Source organism: Marmota marmota, unplaced genomic scaffold, assembly GCF_001458135.2.
Source record: "Marmota marmota marmota unplaced genomic scaffold, marMar, whole genome shotgun sequence".
Classification (NCBI taxonomy): domain Eukaryota; kingdom Metazoa; phylum Chordata; class Mammalia; order Rodentia; family Sciuridae; genus Marmota; species Marmota marmota.
The window spans coordinates 16,996,101-17,014,922 of record NW_026000048.1 but is presented as its reverse complement, the minus strand read 5'-3'; the positions used below and the strand labels follow the sequence as shown (position 1 = coordinate 17,014,922).

At 36.4% G+C, this 18,822-nt stretch overlaps 1 protein-coding gene across 18 annotated transcripts in view; it reads left to right on the top strand.

The window, feature by feature from the left end:
* Mllt10 (MLLT10 histone lysine methyltransferase DOT1L cofactor) overlaps positions 1-18,822 on the top strand; it is a 193,185-nt gene that overhangs the window by 11,362 nt on the left and 163,001 nt on the right. For 10 of the 18 annotated variants that reach the window (XR_007351102.1, XM_048812722.1, XM_048812733.1 and 7 more), the window contains exons 1-2: positions 12,472-12,613; positions 13,128-13,177. The exons of 3 other annotated variants lie outside the window; for them this stretch is intronic. Coding sequence is in view for 10 of the 15 variants with exons in the window: in XM_048812722.1 (XP_048668679.1) it covers positions 13,172-13,177 (6 nt within the window). In the remaining 5 variants the exon portion in view is untranslated. Of the gene's footprint in view, positions 1-679; positions 891-12,471; positions 12,614-13,127; positions 13,178-15,877; positions 15,994-18,822 lie in introns of those variants that run through there. 5 more of the 18 variants (XM_048812726.1, XM_048812725.1, XM_048812727.1 and 2 more) reach the window with 3 other exon arrangements.

Genomic DNA, 18,822 nt, shown 5'->3' with positions numbered 1-18,822 from the left:
CTCTGGAGTCACTGGGATTAAATCCCATTTCTTCTAGGGTATCCCCCACCCCCCACCCTCAAATCAATTACTAGTTATGTCTTCTATCTTCAGTCTGTCTTTTTTCTTTACTTGATTTTTCTCATTCAAATTATAAATGTTTTTGAATTTTCCTATGGGTTCCACTTTTTACATGTTTGCCCTTTTGTCTTTTCCCCTTTTTTCTCAAACTTCCTGAAGGAATAGAATCATAGTTTTTAGTTCCACTTCTTCAACAGCCTGCTGTGTTCTAGTCTCTTAGTAATGTTTGATGATTAAAAGATACCAGTTGTCATTATGATAGCATAAGAAATTTGCATTTGCTATAACACTCATCATGGACACTGTCCATTTTGTCTTTCAGTGACCCTTAAATAAAGATCTATGTGCAAGAATTTCTTTAAATGATTTAACTTCAGGAAGATTATCTCCTTTGAGGATCTGGTATATCTCTTCCTTTTTGTTAGATACATGAAAAATTCTATTTTTCTTTTTGTTCTGGTTACCAGGCAGCTGAGAACCAAATCTGGTCTTAAGTTACATCAGCTGTATTAGTCACATTATTAGTATATTTGTTTTCTCTTCCTTCTTCCATTGGGTTTAGGACTTCACTTCTTATCTCTGTTTCTCTGCGTGTTGATTTCATTCTCTCATACTACAGACTCTCTACTACATGAGGCTGGAACCATGACTGCTGGCAGCTCTTGGCTCTCATCTTCCCAGCCCCTTCTACCACGAGAAGGGGTTTTCTTGAAGAATCCTGAGAAGGACTCTGACCTGTCTTGGATCATGTACCCACCATCCCTCTGGCTGGAGTGGGGAGGGTACTATGAATGGCAACCCTCACTAGAACTACATAGTTGGAGTCAGGGGTAAGAGCAGTTTCCCTAATGCAGGGGGGTGGGTACTGTTCACAAAAGAAGGGTGATGCTTATGAAGCAGATGAACAGTAGATGTCCTTTATACTGGTTTTTAATATTAATTTTATTTGTAAGTACAGAAAATACCATACATTTTGATTCGACCATTACACTGTTACATTTGCCTCTTTACCACTCTTAAATTTTGTGACTAATTTCAAATGCCCCCCCCCCACCCCTTTTTTTTAAAAAGTTTTGATTCTACTTGGGCTGGGGATATGGCTCAAGCGGTAGCACGCTCGCCTGACATGCGCTGGGTTCGATCCTCAGCACCACATAAAAATAAAGATGTTGTGTCCACTGAAAACTAAAAAAATAAATATTAAAAAATTTTCTCTCTCAAAAAAAAAAAAAAAAGTTTTGATTCTATTTAACCTATTTTCAGCATTTAAAATTATTGTGCCAAAGATTATAACTGGGTGTCATGGCACATGCCAATAATCCCAGCTACTTGGGAGACTGAGGCCAGAGGATCACAAGTTTCTGTCAAACCTGAGCAATATAGTTGAGGCCCTGTTTCAAAACAAAAAAACAAAAACCACAATAAACAAAACCCCTCGTGATCCATGCTGTCTTTCTTGAAACACTATTTTCATGACTTCTGGGTAGCTATTTTCTTTTATAGCCTCTGAATTTTTTTTGGCATTACTTTTCTTACTTTAAAATTTAAGTTACATGATTGCTTTCTGGCTTATTTGATAACCTCACCGTTGGTGAATTTATGCACGCATGTGGGTGCCTCTGGATACCAGTATCATCACCTGAACAATTTTTTTCCTGACTTCAGGTCTTATTTCTAATTGCCTCCAGGACTTTCTACTTAAGTAGAAATCCTATCCTAGGTATCTTTAGTTTCTCTATCTCTATATTCTTGCATCATAATCTGAGACCTAATTTTTTAAAGTTATTGTAATACTTTAATCATTTTCTTTTTCTTTTTTTTCAAATTCTTTTTTTTTTTTTTATTTGAGAGAGAATTTTTTTTTAATATTTATTTTTTAGTTTTCGGCAGACACAACATCTTTGTATGTGGTGCTGAGGATCGAACCCAGGCCGCATGCATGCCAGGCGAGCGCGCTACCGCTTGAGCCACATCCCCAGCCCCTCATTTTATTTTTCTAAGGTGATACGATGATCTGGTTCAAAAAAATGTAAAAAGATGGTACGGTAAATATTCTCTTTCCCAAGAGCTGGGAGTATAGCTTAGTGGTAGAGTGCATGCTTAGTAAATATGAGGTGCTGGGTTCAGTCCTCAGCACAAAATAATCAAAACCAAAACAACAATAACAAAGATAAAAATTCTTCCTCCTGAATTTCCCACATTCACTCATTTTTATTTCCGACTCCCTAGTTTTAGTTTTTTATTTTTATAGTGCCTTTATGTGTGTGTAAGAATGTACATACCTTATTTTTCTACAAATATAGTACACGTACTGGCCTTCCTTGCCTTATTTTTTTTGGGGCGGGGGGTGTTGGGTACCAGGGATTGGAATTGGGCACTCGACCACTGAGCCACATCTGCAGCCCTATTTTGTATTTTATTTAGAGACAGGGTCTCACTGAGTTGCTTTCACCTCAGTCATTGCTGATCTGGCTTTGAACTTGCGATCCTGTCTCGGCCTCCCTAGCAGCTGGAATTACAGGCATGCTCCAGAGTGCTGGGCTCTCTCCTTCCCTTCTTTTTAGTACATCCCTTTCTGTCTCAAGATTATCTCCTACAATTAAAAATGTTGCTATTTTTTGTCCTTAAAAGTATCTAGTGGTCCCCCCCACCCCCATTTGTTTTATTTGTTGGTCCACCTACCCCATTTTGAATCCAGAGCCTCAGGCATTCTAGCTCTCTACCACTGAGCTATATTACCAGTCCTTTTTTCCTTTTCTTCCCCTTCAGTACTGGGGATTGAACCAAAGGATGTTCTATCACTAATGTACTTCTCCAGCCCTTTTTAGTTTTTATTTTGAGACAGAGTCTTGCTAGGTTGTCTGGGCTTGCCTCAAACTTGCAATCTTCAAGTTTGAGCCTTCTGAGTAGATGGGATTACAGGCATGTGCTATTTCCTTTGGCTTCCTGTGTGTGTGTATTTTTTTTTTTATATGTATTTTTTTAGTTGTAGTTGGACACAATACCTTTATTTTATTTATGTATTTTTATGTGGTGCTGAGGATTGAACCCAGGGCCTCACACATGCTAGGCAAGCACTCTACTACTGAGCCACAACCCCAGCCCCTCCTATGTTTTTTTTAAACTACTAGTGCAGGGAAAACATTCTTCTGTTCTAATGTATTTTTACTGAAAAATTTGCTCTGAAATCAGTAGTAGTGCAGGTATACTCGTTTTTTAGTAATTGTGGTAAAGGAAAATATTTTAGAAAAAGAATCCATGATCCACAATCTCACCCAGAGACACTCAAGTAGTATAGCAGTAGTGTTAAGACTATGGACTTTGGAGTCAGATCAACTAGATTTAAGACTGAACCAGTTGGGCTGGGGCTGTAGCTCAGTGACAGAGCACTTGCCTTGCATGTGTGAGGCACTGGGTTAGATCTTCAGCACCACATAAAAAATAAACAAATAAAATAAAGCATGCTGTCCATCTACAACTACAAGAAAAAAAAAAAGCGACCAATTGCTTATCTATGCCTCAGTTTTCTTATCTGCAAAGTAGTATAGTTCTCTGGTTGTGGGCCAGGTACTTTTTTGAGGAGTAGGCAATTTCACCCTCTCAATAGGGCAATGAGATACAGATGTTATGCTTAACTGTTTTTTTTTTTTGGGGGGGGGGATAAGAGATGAGTAAATGTTAGTAATATAGAAATCTAATAATTTGTTGAATTATATGAAAAATTAATGAGCCACGATTTGAACTCTGGGTACTCCAGAGTTGGTGCTCTTAAGTGATATGCTTTAGTACAGATTATAGTTTAGAGAAATAACTTAATTTGTGTGTATGTGTGTGTGTGTGTGGCTTAGTTCCAGCTTTATTATTTTCTTTTAAAGATGGGATGGGAAATTTAGATGAGCTGTGTCTCTGTCATGAATTTTTTTTTTTTTTTTTTTTTTTTTTTTNCTCCATCTCTCTCCTCCCTGGGTTTTTTTTTTTTTTTTTTTAATATAACTTTATTTTTATTTTTTTTAGAGAGAATTTTTTTAATATTTATTTTTTAGTTTTCAGTGGACACAACATCTTTATTTTTATGTGGTGCTGAGGATCAAACCCAGTGCCCTGCGCATGCCAGGCGAGCGCACTGCCGCTTGAACCACATCCCCAGCCCCATAACTTTATTTTTGTATTATTTATTTATGTGATGCCGAGGATAGAACCCAATGCCTCACCTGTTCTAGGCAAGTGCTCTACCATTGCGCTTAAGCCCCAACCCTTCCTTGCATGGTTTTTTATGAGAAGTCCACTTTTTTATCCTTGTTCTCCTATAGGTATGGTGATCTTTTCTGACTTCTTTTAAGATTTTACCTTTGTTTTTTTGCAGTTTAAATGTATAGGATTTTTTGTAATTTTCCTTGTCTGAGATTTGCTATGACTTGCTGTTTGTTATCAGTTATAGTAAATTTTCAGCCATTATTATTTTTTCTTTTAAATTTTTTTTTGTAGTTGTAGATGAAGAGATGAAGAGTATTTCTTTATTTTGTTTATTTTTATGTGGTGCTATGGATCAAACCTAGTGCCTCATGCATGCTAGGCAGGTATTCTGCCACTGAGCTACAGCCCCAACCCCTCAGCCATTGTTATTAAAACATTTTGTTTCTCTTTTTATTTTCCTTTAGTTGTTAGAAGAATATCTGTGTTTTTTTTTTCTTTTTCTTTTCATCATTTACTCTCTCTGCCTTGTTTTAGAAGTTTTATTGATATAAAATTCAGGAGTACTCTACCAGAGCCCTTTTTATTTATTAAGATAGGGTCTACCTAAATTGCGTAGGCTGGTCTTGAACTTTCAGTCCTCCTGCTTCAACCCTAGTAGCTGGAATTAAAGGCATTTGCCAATGCATTGACTTGGTATTATGTATTGAAATCAGGAAGTATGAATCCTTCAAATTTTTTGTTTCAAGGTTTGACTCTTTGTGGTCCCTTAAGGATTTAAATAAACTTTAGTATGAATTTTTAAAAATTTCTTAATAAAATATTGGGATTTTGATAGGATTGCATTGATTATTTAGGTCACTTTAGGTAGTGTTGACATTTTAGCAACATTAAGTCCTCTATCCTGAGACATGGGGTGGGATGTCTTTACATTCTTTTCTTTTTTTTTTTTTTTTTATATTTTTTTAAGTTGTAGATAGGTACAATATCTTTATTTTATTTATATTTATGTGGTGCTAAGGATCAAACCTAGTGCTTCTTGCATGCAAGGCAGGCACTCTACCACTGAGCTACAAACCCAGCCCAACATTCTTCTTTTTATTCAACAGCTTTTATAGTTTTTAATGTACAAGTCATTTGCCTAGTTTGAATAGTTTATTAATTTATTTTTGATGTTTTAAATGGAATTTTCATTTTAAATTTTTTCATTGTAATTGATTTTTAATAAATCCTTTTGAGTTTTAATTTTTCTTTCATCTTTGAAGGACTTTTTTTTTTGCCGGATATAGGATTCTTGGTTTGATAGTTCTCACTCCTTTCCTTCCTCAAAGATGGGATCTCCCTGTATTACCTGGGCTTTTCTTGAACTTCTAGAGTCAAGCAATCCTACCTCAGCCTCTGGAGTACCTGGGACAGTTTGTTCTTTAGAATTTTGCAGTGTGCCCGCTGTATTCTGACTTCCAAAATTTCTGATATGCTTCAGTGCTCTTTGGGAGGTGAACAGTCATTTCTCTCATTGCTTTTAAGATTCTCTTTTATTTTTGAAAATCTTATTTAGTTGTAGATGGACACAGTACCTTTATTTTATTTATTTATTTTTATGTGGTGCTGAGGATTGAACCCAGTGCCTAACACATGCTAAGCAAGCACTCTACCATTGATCTACAAATTCCACCCCTTCTTTTATTTTTGTTTATTCAGCATTATTGATTGATTGGGATAGGGGTTTTGCTATGTTGCTTCAGCTTCCTTGAAATGCCTGCAAGTAATCTTCATGCCTCATCTTGCCCAGTAATGGACTATAGGAGCGTGTTGTTATGCTCTTGGCTTTTCTTTCTCTTTTTTTGGGGATGGGCTGGGGGGTACCCATAGGTACTTAACTCTGAGCCACATCCCTAGTTCTTTAGTTTTTATTTTGAAAAAGAGTTTCATTAAGTTGCTGAGGCTGGCTTTGAACTTGGAATGCTGCTGCCTCAACCTACCAGAATTTTAGATGTGTGCCTTCACACCTGGCTTTTGTCTTTTGAAATTTTAGTATATGTGCCTCAGTGTGGGTCTTTATGAGTTCATTTAGCTTCTTGGACGTTTATGTTCATTTCTTTTATAAAATATGGGAAGTTTTCAATGAGATATCCTTCCTGTCTCTTTCTTTCTTTCTTATGGGATTTAAACAATGCAAATGTTGACCTATTTGGTTCCATAGATTCCTTAGGCATGTTCATTTTTCTTCAGTCTTTTTTTTTTTTTTGGTACAAGGGATTGAACTAATGGGAGGCTTACCCACTGAGCCACATCCCCAGCCCTTTTTTGTATTTTATTTAGAGACAGGGTCTCACTGAGTTGCTTAATGCCTCCCTTTTGCTGAGACTGATCTCGCGATCCTCCTGCCTCAGCCTCCTAAGCCACTGGGATTACAGGTATATGCCACTGTTCTTCAGTCTTTTTCTTTCTATTCTGCAGACTTGATAATTTCTATGTCCTATCTTCAAGTTTGCCGATTTTCTGCATGCTCTGATCTGCTTTGAACTCCTTTAGGGAAATTTTTATTTTAGTTTTTATGCTTTTCAGCTTGGGAATTTCTTTTTGGTTTATTTTATTTTTTCTAACTATTAATGTTTTCAATTGGTTCATACACTGTTTTCTTCACCTTTTTTTATTTATTTGTTTTAGGTTTTTGAGCATTTTAAAAATGCTTGTTTTAAAGTCTTTGTGTAGTAGATATGCCAGTTCTGAGGCTGGCTTTTTCAGGGACATTTTCATTTCATACATGTATTTATTTTGAATAGTTCATACCTTCTTGATTCTCTGACTTGTTATTTGTGTATGGTGTGTGTGTGTGTGTGTGTGTGTGTGTGTGTGTGTGTGTGTGGTGGTAGTGGTGGTCTGAGAATTGAATGCAGGGCCTCACATGTGCTAGGCAAGTGCTGTACAGCTAAGCTACATCCCAGCCCCAGATTTACTAGTTTTGATGAAGCAATTTGTAAGTTTTTCCTTTTATTATGGGTCATGCTTTTGCTGTCAAGTTTGATAAACTGTTATCTAATGCTAGATCCTGAAGATTTTTCTTCTGTTTCTTTAGAATTTTGTTGTTTTCTGTTTTAAATTTAAATATGTGATATATTTTGGATAAATTTTTGTGTAAGGCATTAGACTGAGATCAAGGTCATGGTTTTTGCTTTGGGTGTCCAAATTCTCCAATGCCATTTTTTTTTTTTTTTTTTGGTATCAGGGATTGAACTCAGGGGCGCTTAACCTACTGAGCCATATCCCCAGCTCTGTTTTATTTTTTATTTTGATACATGGTCTTGTTAAATTGCTTAGGGCCCCGTTAAATTGCTGAGACTGGCTTTAAACTTGGAATCCTCCTGCCTAAGCCTCCTGAGCTGCTGGGATTACAGGCATGTGCCACCACGCCTGGCTCCAGTGCCATCTTTTGAAAAGTGTTTCTGGTTCTCCATTGAATAATTGTACCTTTGTCCAAAATCAGTTAGACTTAGTTTATTTCAGTTTGTTTTTGAGTTTTCTGTTCGGTTCCATTGAGTTGTTCATCAGTCCCTCTGGATGCTACATCTGTAGTCCTTTTTATTTTTTATTTTGAGACAAGATCTTGCCAGGTTTCTGAGGCTGGGCTCAAACATGTGACCTTCTGTCTCAGCATCCTGAGTAGCTGAGTTATACGTATAAGCCACTGTGCCCAGCTCCACCCTGTCTTTATTATTGTAGCGTGGAAACTCTTGAAATCAGATTGATAACAGCTGATTTTATTTTCAAAATTGTTTTATCTGTAAAGTTGCCTTATTGTTTTAAACATGCATGTGTACATATACACACTTTAGAATAATTTCATATAAATGTATCTAGAAACATTGATGGTGTGTTGACTGGAATACCATTAAATTTAAATATCAGTTTGGAGAGAATTGACATCTTTAACATGTTGGGTCTTTTTTTTAGTTGTTGATGGACCTTTATTTATTTATATGTGGTGCTGAGAATTGAACCCAGTGCCTCACACATGCTAGGCAAGCACTCTACCATTGAGCCACAACCCCAGCCAAACATGTTGAGTCTTTAATCCATGGACATGTTAAAGTCATTCAGATATTCTTTGATTTCTTATATCAGTGTTGTATAGCTTTTAATTATATCAGTTATAAACATGTTTTGTAGATTATATCTAAGTATTTAATGTTGGAGGGAGCAATTGTGAATAATAATATATATTTTATTTTGGAGTTCCTTGATAGTATGTGAAAATATATTTGACTTAAATATTTATCTTATAGTTTTGCTAAATTAAGGGTTTTATTGTAGTTTCCTTGGGATTTACTGTACAGATAATGATGTCATTTGTATGTAGGATTATTTTTATATTGGTTCCAATTTGTGTGCCTTTTATTCTTGTCTGACTTGTGGCTAGAAATTCTAGCTCTGTGCTCATTAAAAGTGTTGAGAGTGAATAAAGAAGTGTTTTTGACTTTAGAGGGAAGCATTCACTCAGTGGTGATAAGTAGTTAGTACTATAGTAACTGCACGCTTATTAATTTATTTTTTTCTTCTGGGGATTGAACCCAGGGGTACTTAACCAATAAACCACATCCCCAGCTCTTTTTTTTTTTTTTTTTTAATTTGTTTTAGTTATAGTTAGACACAGTACCTTTACTTTATTTGTCTTTATGTGGTGCTGAGGATTGAACCCAGGGCCTCACACGTAGTAGACAAGCGCTCTACCACTGAGCCACAACCCCAGCCCATTCCAGCTCTCTTGATTGATTTATTTTTTTATTTTCAGAAAGGTTCTAAGTTGCTTTGGACCTTGCTGAATTGCCGAGGCTGGCGTCAGACTTGTAATCCTCCTGCCTCAGCTTCCCAAGTTGCAGGAATTATAGGCATGCACCACTGTGCCCAGCTTTAACTGTGCTTTTTTGGTAGAAGCTCTGTATGAAGTTGAGGAAGTGTACACCTATACTTTATTGCTAATTTTCTTAGCTTTTTAAAATCATGAATGGGCATTGAATTTGATCAACTACTTTGTATGCAGTAGCTGACAGTTGTCTTTTTCTTTACTTACCTAATATGGTAGATATGTTAATTGATATTTGAATATTTAACCAACTCAGGAATAAGCTCCACTTGGTTATGGCATATAATTCTTTTTTTTATGTTGTAGGATTCTGTGTAATTTTGTTAAGGATTTTACTATATAGTATTCCCTTTATATTTTCTTTGTCTGGTTATATTATTAGGGTAATATTAGCTTCACATAATGAATTGGAAAGTTCTCCTTCCTTTTTCATTTTTAGAGGAGAGTTGGTTAGAGTTTAGAGAGCCAGAATTGGTTTTAATTCTTTCAACATTTGGCATTGTTTTCCAGTTAAACATCTGGGCCTTCAGATTTCTATTTTGGGAGTTTTAAATTTATATATTTTTCACGTGTGATGCTGGGAATTGAACCCAAGGCCTCATGCATAGTAGGCAAGCAGGTGTCCTACTTTGTTAGGCTTTAACATTGTTTTTTGGTTTGTGCCCATTGATGCATCCTGGTTGCTAATTTCTTCCATTGCAAGAGTAGGGCGTCCTAGGAAAAAGAAATACTCAGGAAACTCACTGCCGCATTATACCTTGGGTCTTTCCCTTCAGTTTTGGAAATATATTTATTTTTAGTGTTCGTGGTTTTTGATTGTACTTAGTGAGGAAAAAGAGGGAGCAGTATGTCTATTCCATCTTCCCAGAAGTGGAACTCTGTCCTTTGATTTTTGTGCGTGTGATGATGATGATTGAACCCAGGGTCTTGTTCATGTGAGGCAAGCACTCTACCAACTGAACTATACTCCAGCCCGTCCTTTGATTTCATTGAATTTCCTCTGTTGTGTTTTACTTCTATTTAATTGATTTCTGCTCTGATCTTTATTATCTCTCTTATACACACACTATTTCTCTCTCAGATTCTTCTAAGTCTCCCACCCCCACTTTTTTGTTTGTTTGTTTTTTGCAGTACTGGGGATTAAACCCTGGTCCTTGAACATACTAGGCAAGTGCTCTACCACTGAGTCTACATCCCCAACTCTTTATTTTGACACAGGGTCTTAGTAAAGTTCCTGAGGTTGGCCTCAAACTTCTGCCTCAGCCTCCCAAGTATCTGGGATTACAGGCATGTACTTCTATGCTATTTCTTTTTAAATATAGGCTCTTAATGCTATAAATTTTCTTCTTAATTATTACGTTAAGTGCCTTAAATTACGTTCATTTTTCTCTCTTTAGTTTTTGACCCATTGTGGGTTTTTTTTAAAATTTTTTTTTATTTTTTGTAGCAATGAGGATTGAACCCGGAACCTCTTGCATGCTAGGCAAGTTTTCTACCACTATGTTCTGACCAGTGGTTTACTTAAAAATATATTTAGAGTCCAAGTGTTGAGACTTTTCATGATTATTTTCCTGCTGTTGATTTCCAAAGTAATTTCACTGTGATCAGAAAATCAGTATGACTTAACACCTTAAAATTTTTTTTAAAGAAGGTGGATTTTAAAATTAATTAATTAATTGATTGATTTTAATTCTGTGGGTTGAATCTAAGCCTTCACACTGCTAGGCAAATGTGTTCTTCCACTGAATTATATCCCTTTTTCCTGTATGAGTTAAACAATTAATTCATTATTTTTATGACAGGATCCTCTTGTTTTTTTTTTGTAATAATTTTATTTAAAAATTTACTTTATATGATATTAATGTAACTGTTTCAACTTTCTTTTTTTCTTTTTCAGTACTTTTTTAGTTGTAGATAAACACAATACCTTTATTTTATTTATTTATTTTTACATGGTGCTGAAGTTCGAACCCAGTGCCTCAAACGTGCTAGGCAAGTTCTCTACCACGGAGCTATATCCCCAGCCCTCTTTTTTTTCTTTTAAATTAGTTTTTAGTTGTTGAGACTTTTTATGATTATTTTATTTTTTATTTATTTGTATGTGGTGCTGAGAATCGAACCCAGTGCCTCACACATGCTAGGTAAGCGCTCTTCCACTGAGCTTCAACCCCAGCCCTATTTCAACTTTATTTTGATGTTGTAGTAACATGACTCTTTTCTTAGGCTGCTTTGAGGAGTTTTTATTTTTGTTTTTGTCAGTTTTATCATGATATATACTACTTTTCTTTTTTCTAAGTGGTGGTGTTTATTGAAAGAGTGCCTTGTTACATATGTTTTTAATTTTCACAAAATGTCAAAAAGTATTGTTAACTTCTGTAGGTTTTTTTTGCATTATTTTGTTTGTGGTTCTAATGACAAGTATATTTGGCCTCTTGAAGATATTGCAATGTTAAGTTCTATTTACTTTTTAATTTTGTTGTACCAGGGATTGTACTCAGGGGCACTCTACCACTAATCCACATCCCCAGACTTCTTTTGTATTTTATTTAGAGACAGGGTCTCACTGAGTTGCTTGCCGGCTTTGAACTTGCTATCCTCTTGTTTCAGCCTGTCTCAGGTGTGTGCCACCGCACCTGGCAAGTTTTATTTACTTTTTAAAGTATTTTCCCATTTCATTTAAATTAGTAACTATTACTTGCTTTCATGTATCATAGATCTCATAGTATCTTAGAGATCTGTAATCTGTATCTCTAGAATTTAAAATTTTTAAAATCTCTAATTTTTATTTTGTTTCTTCTTTCTGATCATGTGATATTTAGTTATAACTGTTTTAAAGGACTTGTCTGCTAATTCTGTCATTTGAGGATGGGTTAAATTGGTTTTAGTTTCACTATGGGAATGAATTTGCAACTTCTTATAAGTCTTATAAATTTTGGTTGATGGTTTGATCCCTGTGCATTATACCTTTTTCTTTGTTTTTGTATGCCTAAAAATATTTAGCATTTGTTCTGTGACACCATTAAGTTGCTAGAAAAGAGTGTGCTTCTTGAATCTTGCTTAGTTTTCTTTGAATGGACTGGAGCTATGTGTAGGTTTTTTTTTTTCCCCCCTTTCTTCTGAAGCATTTCCTTTGTATTCTGATATGATATGAATTACTAGGTTTCCATCCTGGCTTTTGGGAATAAGTATGGTTCACCTCATTCTGTTAAGTTCTGGTCATTTTTTTCTCTAATTCTTTTGATGGTTCTCTTCCTGGCCTTGGGTAGGTCCCTCACACGCAAGTGATGATTTGTTACTCAACCAAAAATTATAGGGTGAGCCTTTGTAGATCTCTTCATTTCTCTTTCTCTCTCCAGCTCTCTACTCAGTGCTGGTCTCCTTTGTGAGCTCTAGCCACCTTGACTTCCTTGGACTCCCAGCTTCGTTTCCTCAACTTGGGGAGACCACAGGCTCTGCCTGAGTTCCTTCTCCCTGTTCCTCGACCTGGAAAGTCTCTCAGTAAGCTGGGCACCTGTATGACTTATGTCATTTGTTTCTTGTTTCTCAAGGATCACACTGTCTTACATTACTTGTCTGATTTCTTCAGTGTTATTGTTTTGTTCATTGTTTTAGGTTTTTATTATTTCATACAAGAAAGCTAAATCTAATCCCCTTTACTCCATTTTGACTCGAAGAATGATATCCTTTTGGTGATGATTTGCATTTTCATAATGACTTGTGATATTATTGAGCATGTTTTAACTTGTGTATTGACCATTCCAGTGTTCTCTTGAGTTTGTTCAGACCTTTAAGTCCTTCCCTTTCCTTTTCCCTTTCCCTTCCCCTCCTTTTCCTGCCTATTTTGAGTTTCAGAAGATCTTTATATGTCCTAGATACTGGTCTTTTGTTAGATAAATGTTTTGTAAATACTTTGCCCAGGTCTGTATTTACTTATTTATTTTAATTGTGCCTTTTGATGAGCAGAAATACTTAAATCTGATGAAGTCTAATTTATCAGTGTTTTCTTTTATAGTTATTGCTTACTGTGAGCTAAGACTTTTGCCTAACCCCGAAGTCATGAAGGTAATTTCCTTTATTTCCTCTAAAAGCTTTTGTTTTTGCTCATTTATATTTAGGTTTGTGATGCATCTCAAATTATTTCTTGTGCGCTTCATTTTTTTTTTTTTTGTTTGTATATGGCTATTCAATTGTTTTCATACCATTTGTTGAAAAGAATTTTTTTTCCTCACTGGATTGCTTTGGTGGAATACATGGCTGGCTGCATAAGTAGAATCTCTATAATGGGTGTAATTATAGAATCTCTATAATCACAGATACTCAGGAGGCTGAAGCAGGAGGATTGCAAGTTCAAGGTCAGCCTCAAAAATTCAGTGAGACCTTGTCTCAAAACTAAAAAATTAAAATTGCTGGGATATTGCTCAGAGGTAGATCATCCAGGGTTCAATCCCCAGTAACCACCTCCCTCCCCATTTACACACACACACACACACACACCAAAAAAAAAAAAAAAAAAAGATAGGCTGGGATTGTGGCTCAGTGATTGTGGCTCACTTGCCTAGCATGTGTGAGGCACTGGGTTTGATTCTCAGCACTACATACCAATAAATAAATAAAATAAAAAAAATTCATCAACAACGAATAAAAATGTTAAAAACAAAGAGTGGGCCATCTTTCAGGATCTTTATTCTGTACCATTGATCTGTGCCTCTAGTCTTATTATCATCACATGATTTGTAACTTTATAATATATCTTGAAGTTAGAATCCAAGACCAGCCTTTCCCCCACTTTTCAATATTGTTTGCATATTCTACATCTTTTACATTTCTATATAGATATCAGCTTTTCCAGTGTTCCCAAAAAGGCCAGTGGGATCTATCAAGGAAAACTATGAGGAAAATTGACATAACAATCTTTGAATCTTCTTATACACTACCATACTACATCACTCCATTTATTTAGGCCTTTTTTGTTTTTTTCTGATCAGTATTTTGTAGTTTTATTTGGTCTCGATCTTAAAATTTATTTCTCAGTATTTTCTTCTCTGACACGATTTAAAAATTTTTTTGCTGCAATTTTTATTTATTTAAAATAAGTAAATGCAATAAAATTATTTCTCAGTATTTTCTTCTCTGACATGATTAAAAAATTTTGCTGCAGTTTTTAAAAAAAATTTTAATTTATTTTTTAGTTTTAGGTGGACACAATGTCTTTATTTTTATGTGGTATTGAGGATAGAACCCAGTGCCCCATGCATGCCAGGCGAGCGCGCTACCGCTTGAGCCACATCCCCAGACTAGTTTTTTTTAATATTTATTTTTTAGTTGTAGTTGGACACAATACCTTTATGTCACTCATTTATTTTTTTTTATATGGTGCTGAGAATCGAACCTAGGGTCTTGTGCTCTACCGCTGAGCCACAACCCCAGCCCTGCAATTTTTATTTATTTTAAATAAGTAAATACAATAGCTTTTGATGCTATCGTAAAGTGGTATTATAAAATTCAATTTCTGCTGGGTACAGTGACACACAGCCTGTAATCCCAGCTGCTCAGGAGGCTGAGGCAGGAGGAATACAAGTTCAAAGCCAGCTTCAGCAATAGCGAGGTGATAAGCAACCCGGTGAGACCCTGTCTAAATAAAATTCAAAATAGGACTGGGGATGTGGCTCAGTAGTTGAGTGCCCTTGAGTTCAATCCTTGGTACCAAAAAAAAAAAAAAAAAGATTCTAATTCTTAGCATATATCTTAGGATATAGAATCGATTTTTGTATATTGACTTGTGTCTTATGACCTTGCTTATGCTTAAGTAGATTACTTAAGATTTTTCTAGTGGGTGATCTCATGTCATAAATCAGTTTTGTGCTAGGGATGTCGTTCATTGGTGGAGTTCTTGCCTAACATGTGTGAGGCTCTTGGGTTGCAGCCCAGCACAAATAACAATAACAACACCCACAGTTTTTATCTTTTCCAGTTGTGTTTCTTTTATTATCTTCCATTATGGATTGTAGTTAATCTTGTTTCCATTATTTAAGGAGAGCATTTTGTGTTACAGTGTCACTGTAGACTTTTTTTTTTTTTTTTAAATATTTATTTATTTTTTTAGTTCTCGGCGGACACAACATCTTTGTTTGTATGTGGTGCTGAGGATCGAACCCGGGCCGCACGCATGACAGGCGAGCGCGCTACCACTTGAGCCACAGCCCCAGCCCCACTGTAGACTTTTTTAAAAATATATTTTATTGGTTGTTGATGGACTTTATTTATTTATATGTGGTGCTGAGAATTGAACCCAGTGCCTCACATGTGCTAGGCAAGTACTCTACCACTGAGCCACAACCCCAGCCCCATAGCTGTAGACTTTATTAATAACTTTTATCAGATTATTTCAAATATAGGTTTTATTATTCAGGAATGGCAAAGCCAACAGATCAGGAACACAACTGCTATTGAAAATACAGTTTGATCCAGATGCAGTGGTGCACGGCTGAAATCCCAGCAATTCAGAAGAATGAGGCAGGAGGCCAGCTTCAACAACTTGGCAAGGCTCTAAGCAATTTAGTGAGAACCCTGTCTCAAGATAAAAAGGGCTGGGGATGTAGGTCAGTTGTAAAGTGCCCCCTGGGCTCAATCCCTAGTAGCAACAAAACCACACACACATACACACACACACACACACACACACACTCTCTCTCTCTCTCTCTCTCTCTCTCTCTTGCTCTCTCGCTCTCTTGCTCTCTCTCTCGCTCTCTCTCATATTTATAGGTCTGAAGAGGAGGAAGCATGTCATACCATAGTAGGGCCACATGGAGAAACACTGGGCTGGGTCAGGAGGCAGAGGGAACAAAGGGAAACCATAGGGAAATAATGGGTGAAGAAAGGTAAGTATGTTAGAATTGTCAAGTTTGAATAATTTCTAGGGCTCTGGGGCATTAGGGACATTTGTGGTTTTGAGTCCTTGGCCTTGGGATGCTAGAGGAAGGGGATCTTGTGACCTAAAGTGTAAGATCATTAGTGGTATGTATGGGCTCTGGATTCCTTGGTTTGCACATAAAAGATATAGACCTGGCAGGTTTTTTTCCTGTCTAGAAATTAGTTAACCCTGGGAGGAGTGGTCTCTCTGGAGTTAGCAGAGCCTCAAGATGTCAAAGCATCAAAAATGCAGAATGTAAAATAAAATCATAATACATAAGTTGAATAAGATTCAATGATTATATAATAAGATTATCTTATCAGATAAGTTTTAAGTTCTCTTAAGATTTGTCTTAGTTCTCTGAGAGTTTATAACATAAATAGATGTTTAGTTTTCTCATGCTTTTTCCATACTGATTGAGATGATATATTTTAAAAAATTACTATAGTGAATTTTCATTGTTTCATTTTCCAGTGTTATAGTAACCTGTGTTCATGGGATAGACTGCCTCTTCATGGTGTATTACCTGTTTTAAAAAAATTATTTCTAGATTCAAATTGTTAATATTCAATATTTTTGCATCTATGTACATGTAATTTTTTTTTGTCAGGTGTTGATAGTATTCCTAGTCCTAGGTATTAGTATTATTCTTGCTGAACTTAGAAAATGATTTGGGAAACATTTTTTCCTCTATTTTCTGAAAGTGTTTGAAGGAATTTACCTTCAGTGAAAAACATCTGAGCCTAGTGTTTTCTTTTTCTCCCCCTCCCCTCCCCTCCCCTCCCCTCTCCTCCCCTCCTCTTCCCTCCTCTCCCTCTACCCTCCCCTCCCCGTCCCCTTTCCTCCCACCCCCCTCCCCCTTCCCAGATTTTCTGTTTCATCTTGTCAATTTTGAGAAGTTGGGATTTTCCAGGAACTTTTGAATTTTATTGGATTGGGGATATAGTTTATTGGTAAAATGCTTGACTAGTATGCACGAGGCCCTGGGTTCCATGCCCAGCACTGCCAAAGAAGGAGAAGTTTTCTATTTCATCCAAATTGTATTGTCCCTTTAATATCTTTGGGTTCTGAAGTGATAATTCTCTTATATTTTGTTACTGATGATTTGTGCATTTCCCTTTTTAAAAAAAGATTAAGTTTGCAATTTCAACTTTGATGTTCCCCTTCCTTCCTTCCTTATGTGTGTGTTTATTGCATTGCTAGGGAATGAACCCAGGTTCACTTTACCATTGAGTCCCAGCCCTTTTAATATATATATATATATTTTTTGAGATAGAGTCTTGGTGAATTGCTGAAGCCGGCCTGAAACTTGTTATTATCCTGTCTCAGTCTCTGAGTCTTTGGGATTGTAGGCATGTGCTACCAAGCGTGGCTATCTTGCTTTTTTTCTAATATGGCCAGGGAACATAGTCTGATTTCAGTGGTTTTAAATTCATTGTATTTGTTTTGTGGCCAAGAATGTGGTCTTTCATGTTGAATGTACCAGTGTTTACCTGAAAAGAATATGTGGTTTATAGCTTTGATCAGATTATCTGTGTCTTTATTGATTTTTTTTCTTTCTTCCTGTCTCTCTCCCTCCTTTTTTTTGGAGGGGTCTAGTTTGGTCAGTTACAAAGATAGAGATGTTAAAATATCATACTGTTGGGATGGGGTTGTGGCTCAGAGGTAGAACGTTCACCTTACCATGCATGAGGCACTGGGTTCAAACCTCAGCACCACATAGAAATAAAATAAAGAGGGCTGGGGATGTGGCTCAAGCGGTAGTGCACTCACCTGGCATGCGTGTGGCCCGGGTTCGATCCTCAGCACCACATACAAAAAAGATGTTGTGTCCGCCTATAACTAAAAAATAAATATAAAAAAAAATCATATTGTGGGGAATTGTTTTCCCCCCCCCCCCCCCATTTCCTCCACCTTTTTTATTGGAACAAGGGATTGAACTCACGCACTCGGCCACTAAGCCACATCCCCAGCCCTGTTTTATATTTTTTTAAATTAGAGAAAGGATGTGACTAAGTTACCTCGTGTCTTGCTTTTGCTGAGGTTGGCTTTGAACTTGTAAGCCTCCTGCCTCAGCCTCCTAAGCCGCTGGGATTATAGGCTTGCGTCACTGGGCCTGGCTGTTTATCCCTTTACTTTGGATAATTTTTACTTCATGTATTTTGAAAATTTGTTATTAGGCACACACATTTATTTATTTTTTGCAGCACTGGGGATTGAACCCAGTGGTACTCTATTATTGAGCCACATCCCCAGCAATTTTAATTTTTAGACACAGGGTCTCACTGTGTTGCCCAGGGTGGCTTTGAACTTGTGATCCTCCTGCCTCAGTCTCCTGAATAACTGTGATTATAGATATGTGCTGCTGTATTCAACTTACCTTTATGATTATTACATCATCATCTTGACGCTTATTATCATGAAATGTTCCTGTTTGTCTTTACTATATAATCCATCATCTGCTGTTTCCATTTTTATCCATTTTAATTTTAACCTGTTTATGTTTTTAAATTGTGTGTCTCAGCTGGGTATAGTGACGTGTGCACATAATCTCAGTTACTAGGGAAGATCAGCCAGGAGGATCACTTGAGCTAGGAGTTCGAGAGCGGCCTAGGTAACAAAATAAGATGCCATCTCAAAAACAACAACAAAAAAAGGGTGTCTTTTATAAATACCATGCAGCTTGGTTTTAATTTTTCATATTTGTGTTAACATACTCTTTTATTCAGTCCCTTATTTTTTAGTCTATTAACATTTAATGTAATTATTTGGTTGGGTTGAAGTCTACCATTTCATT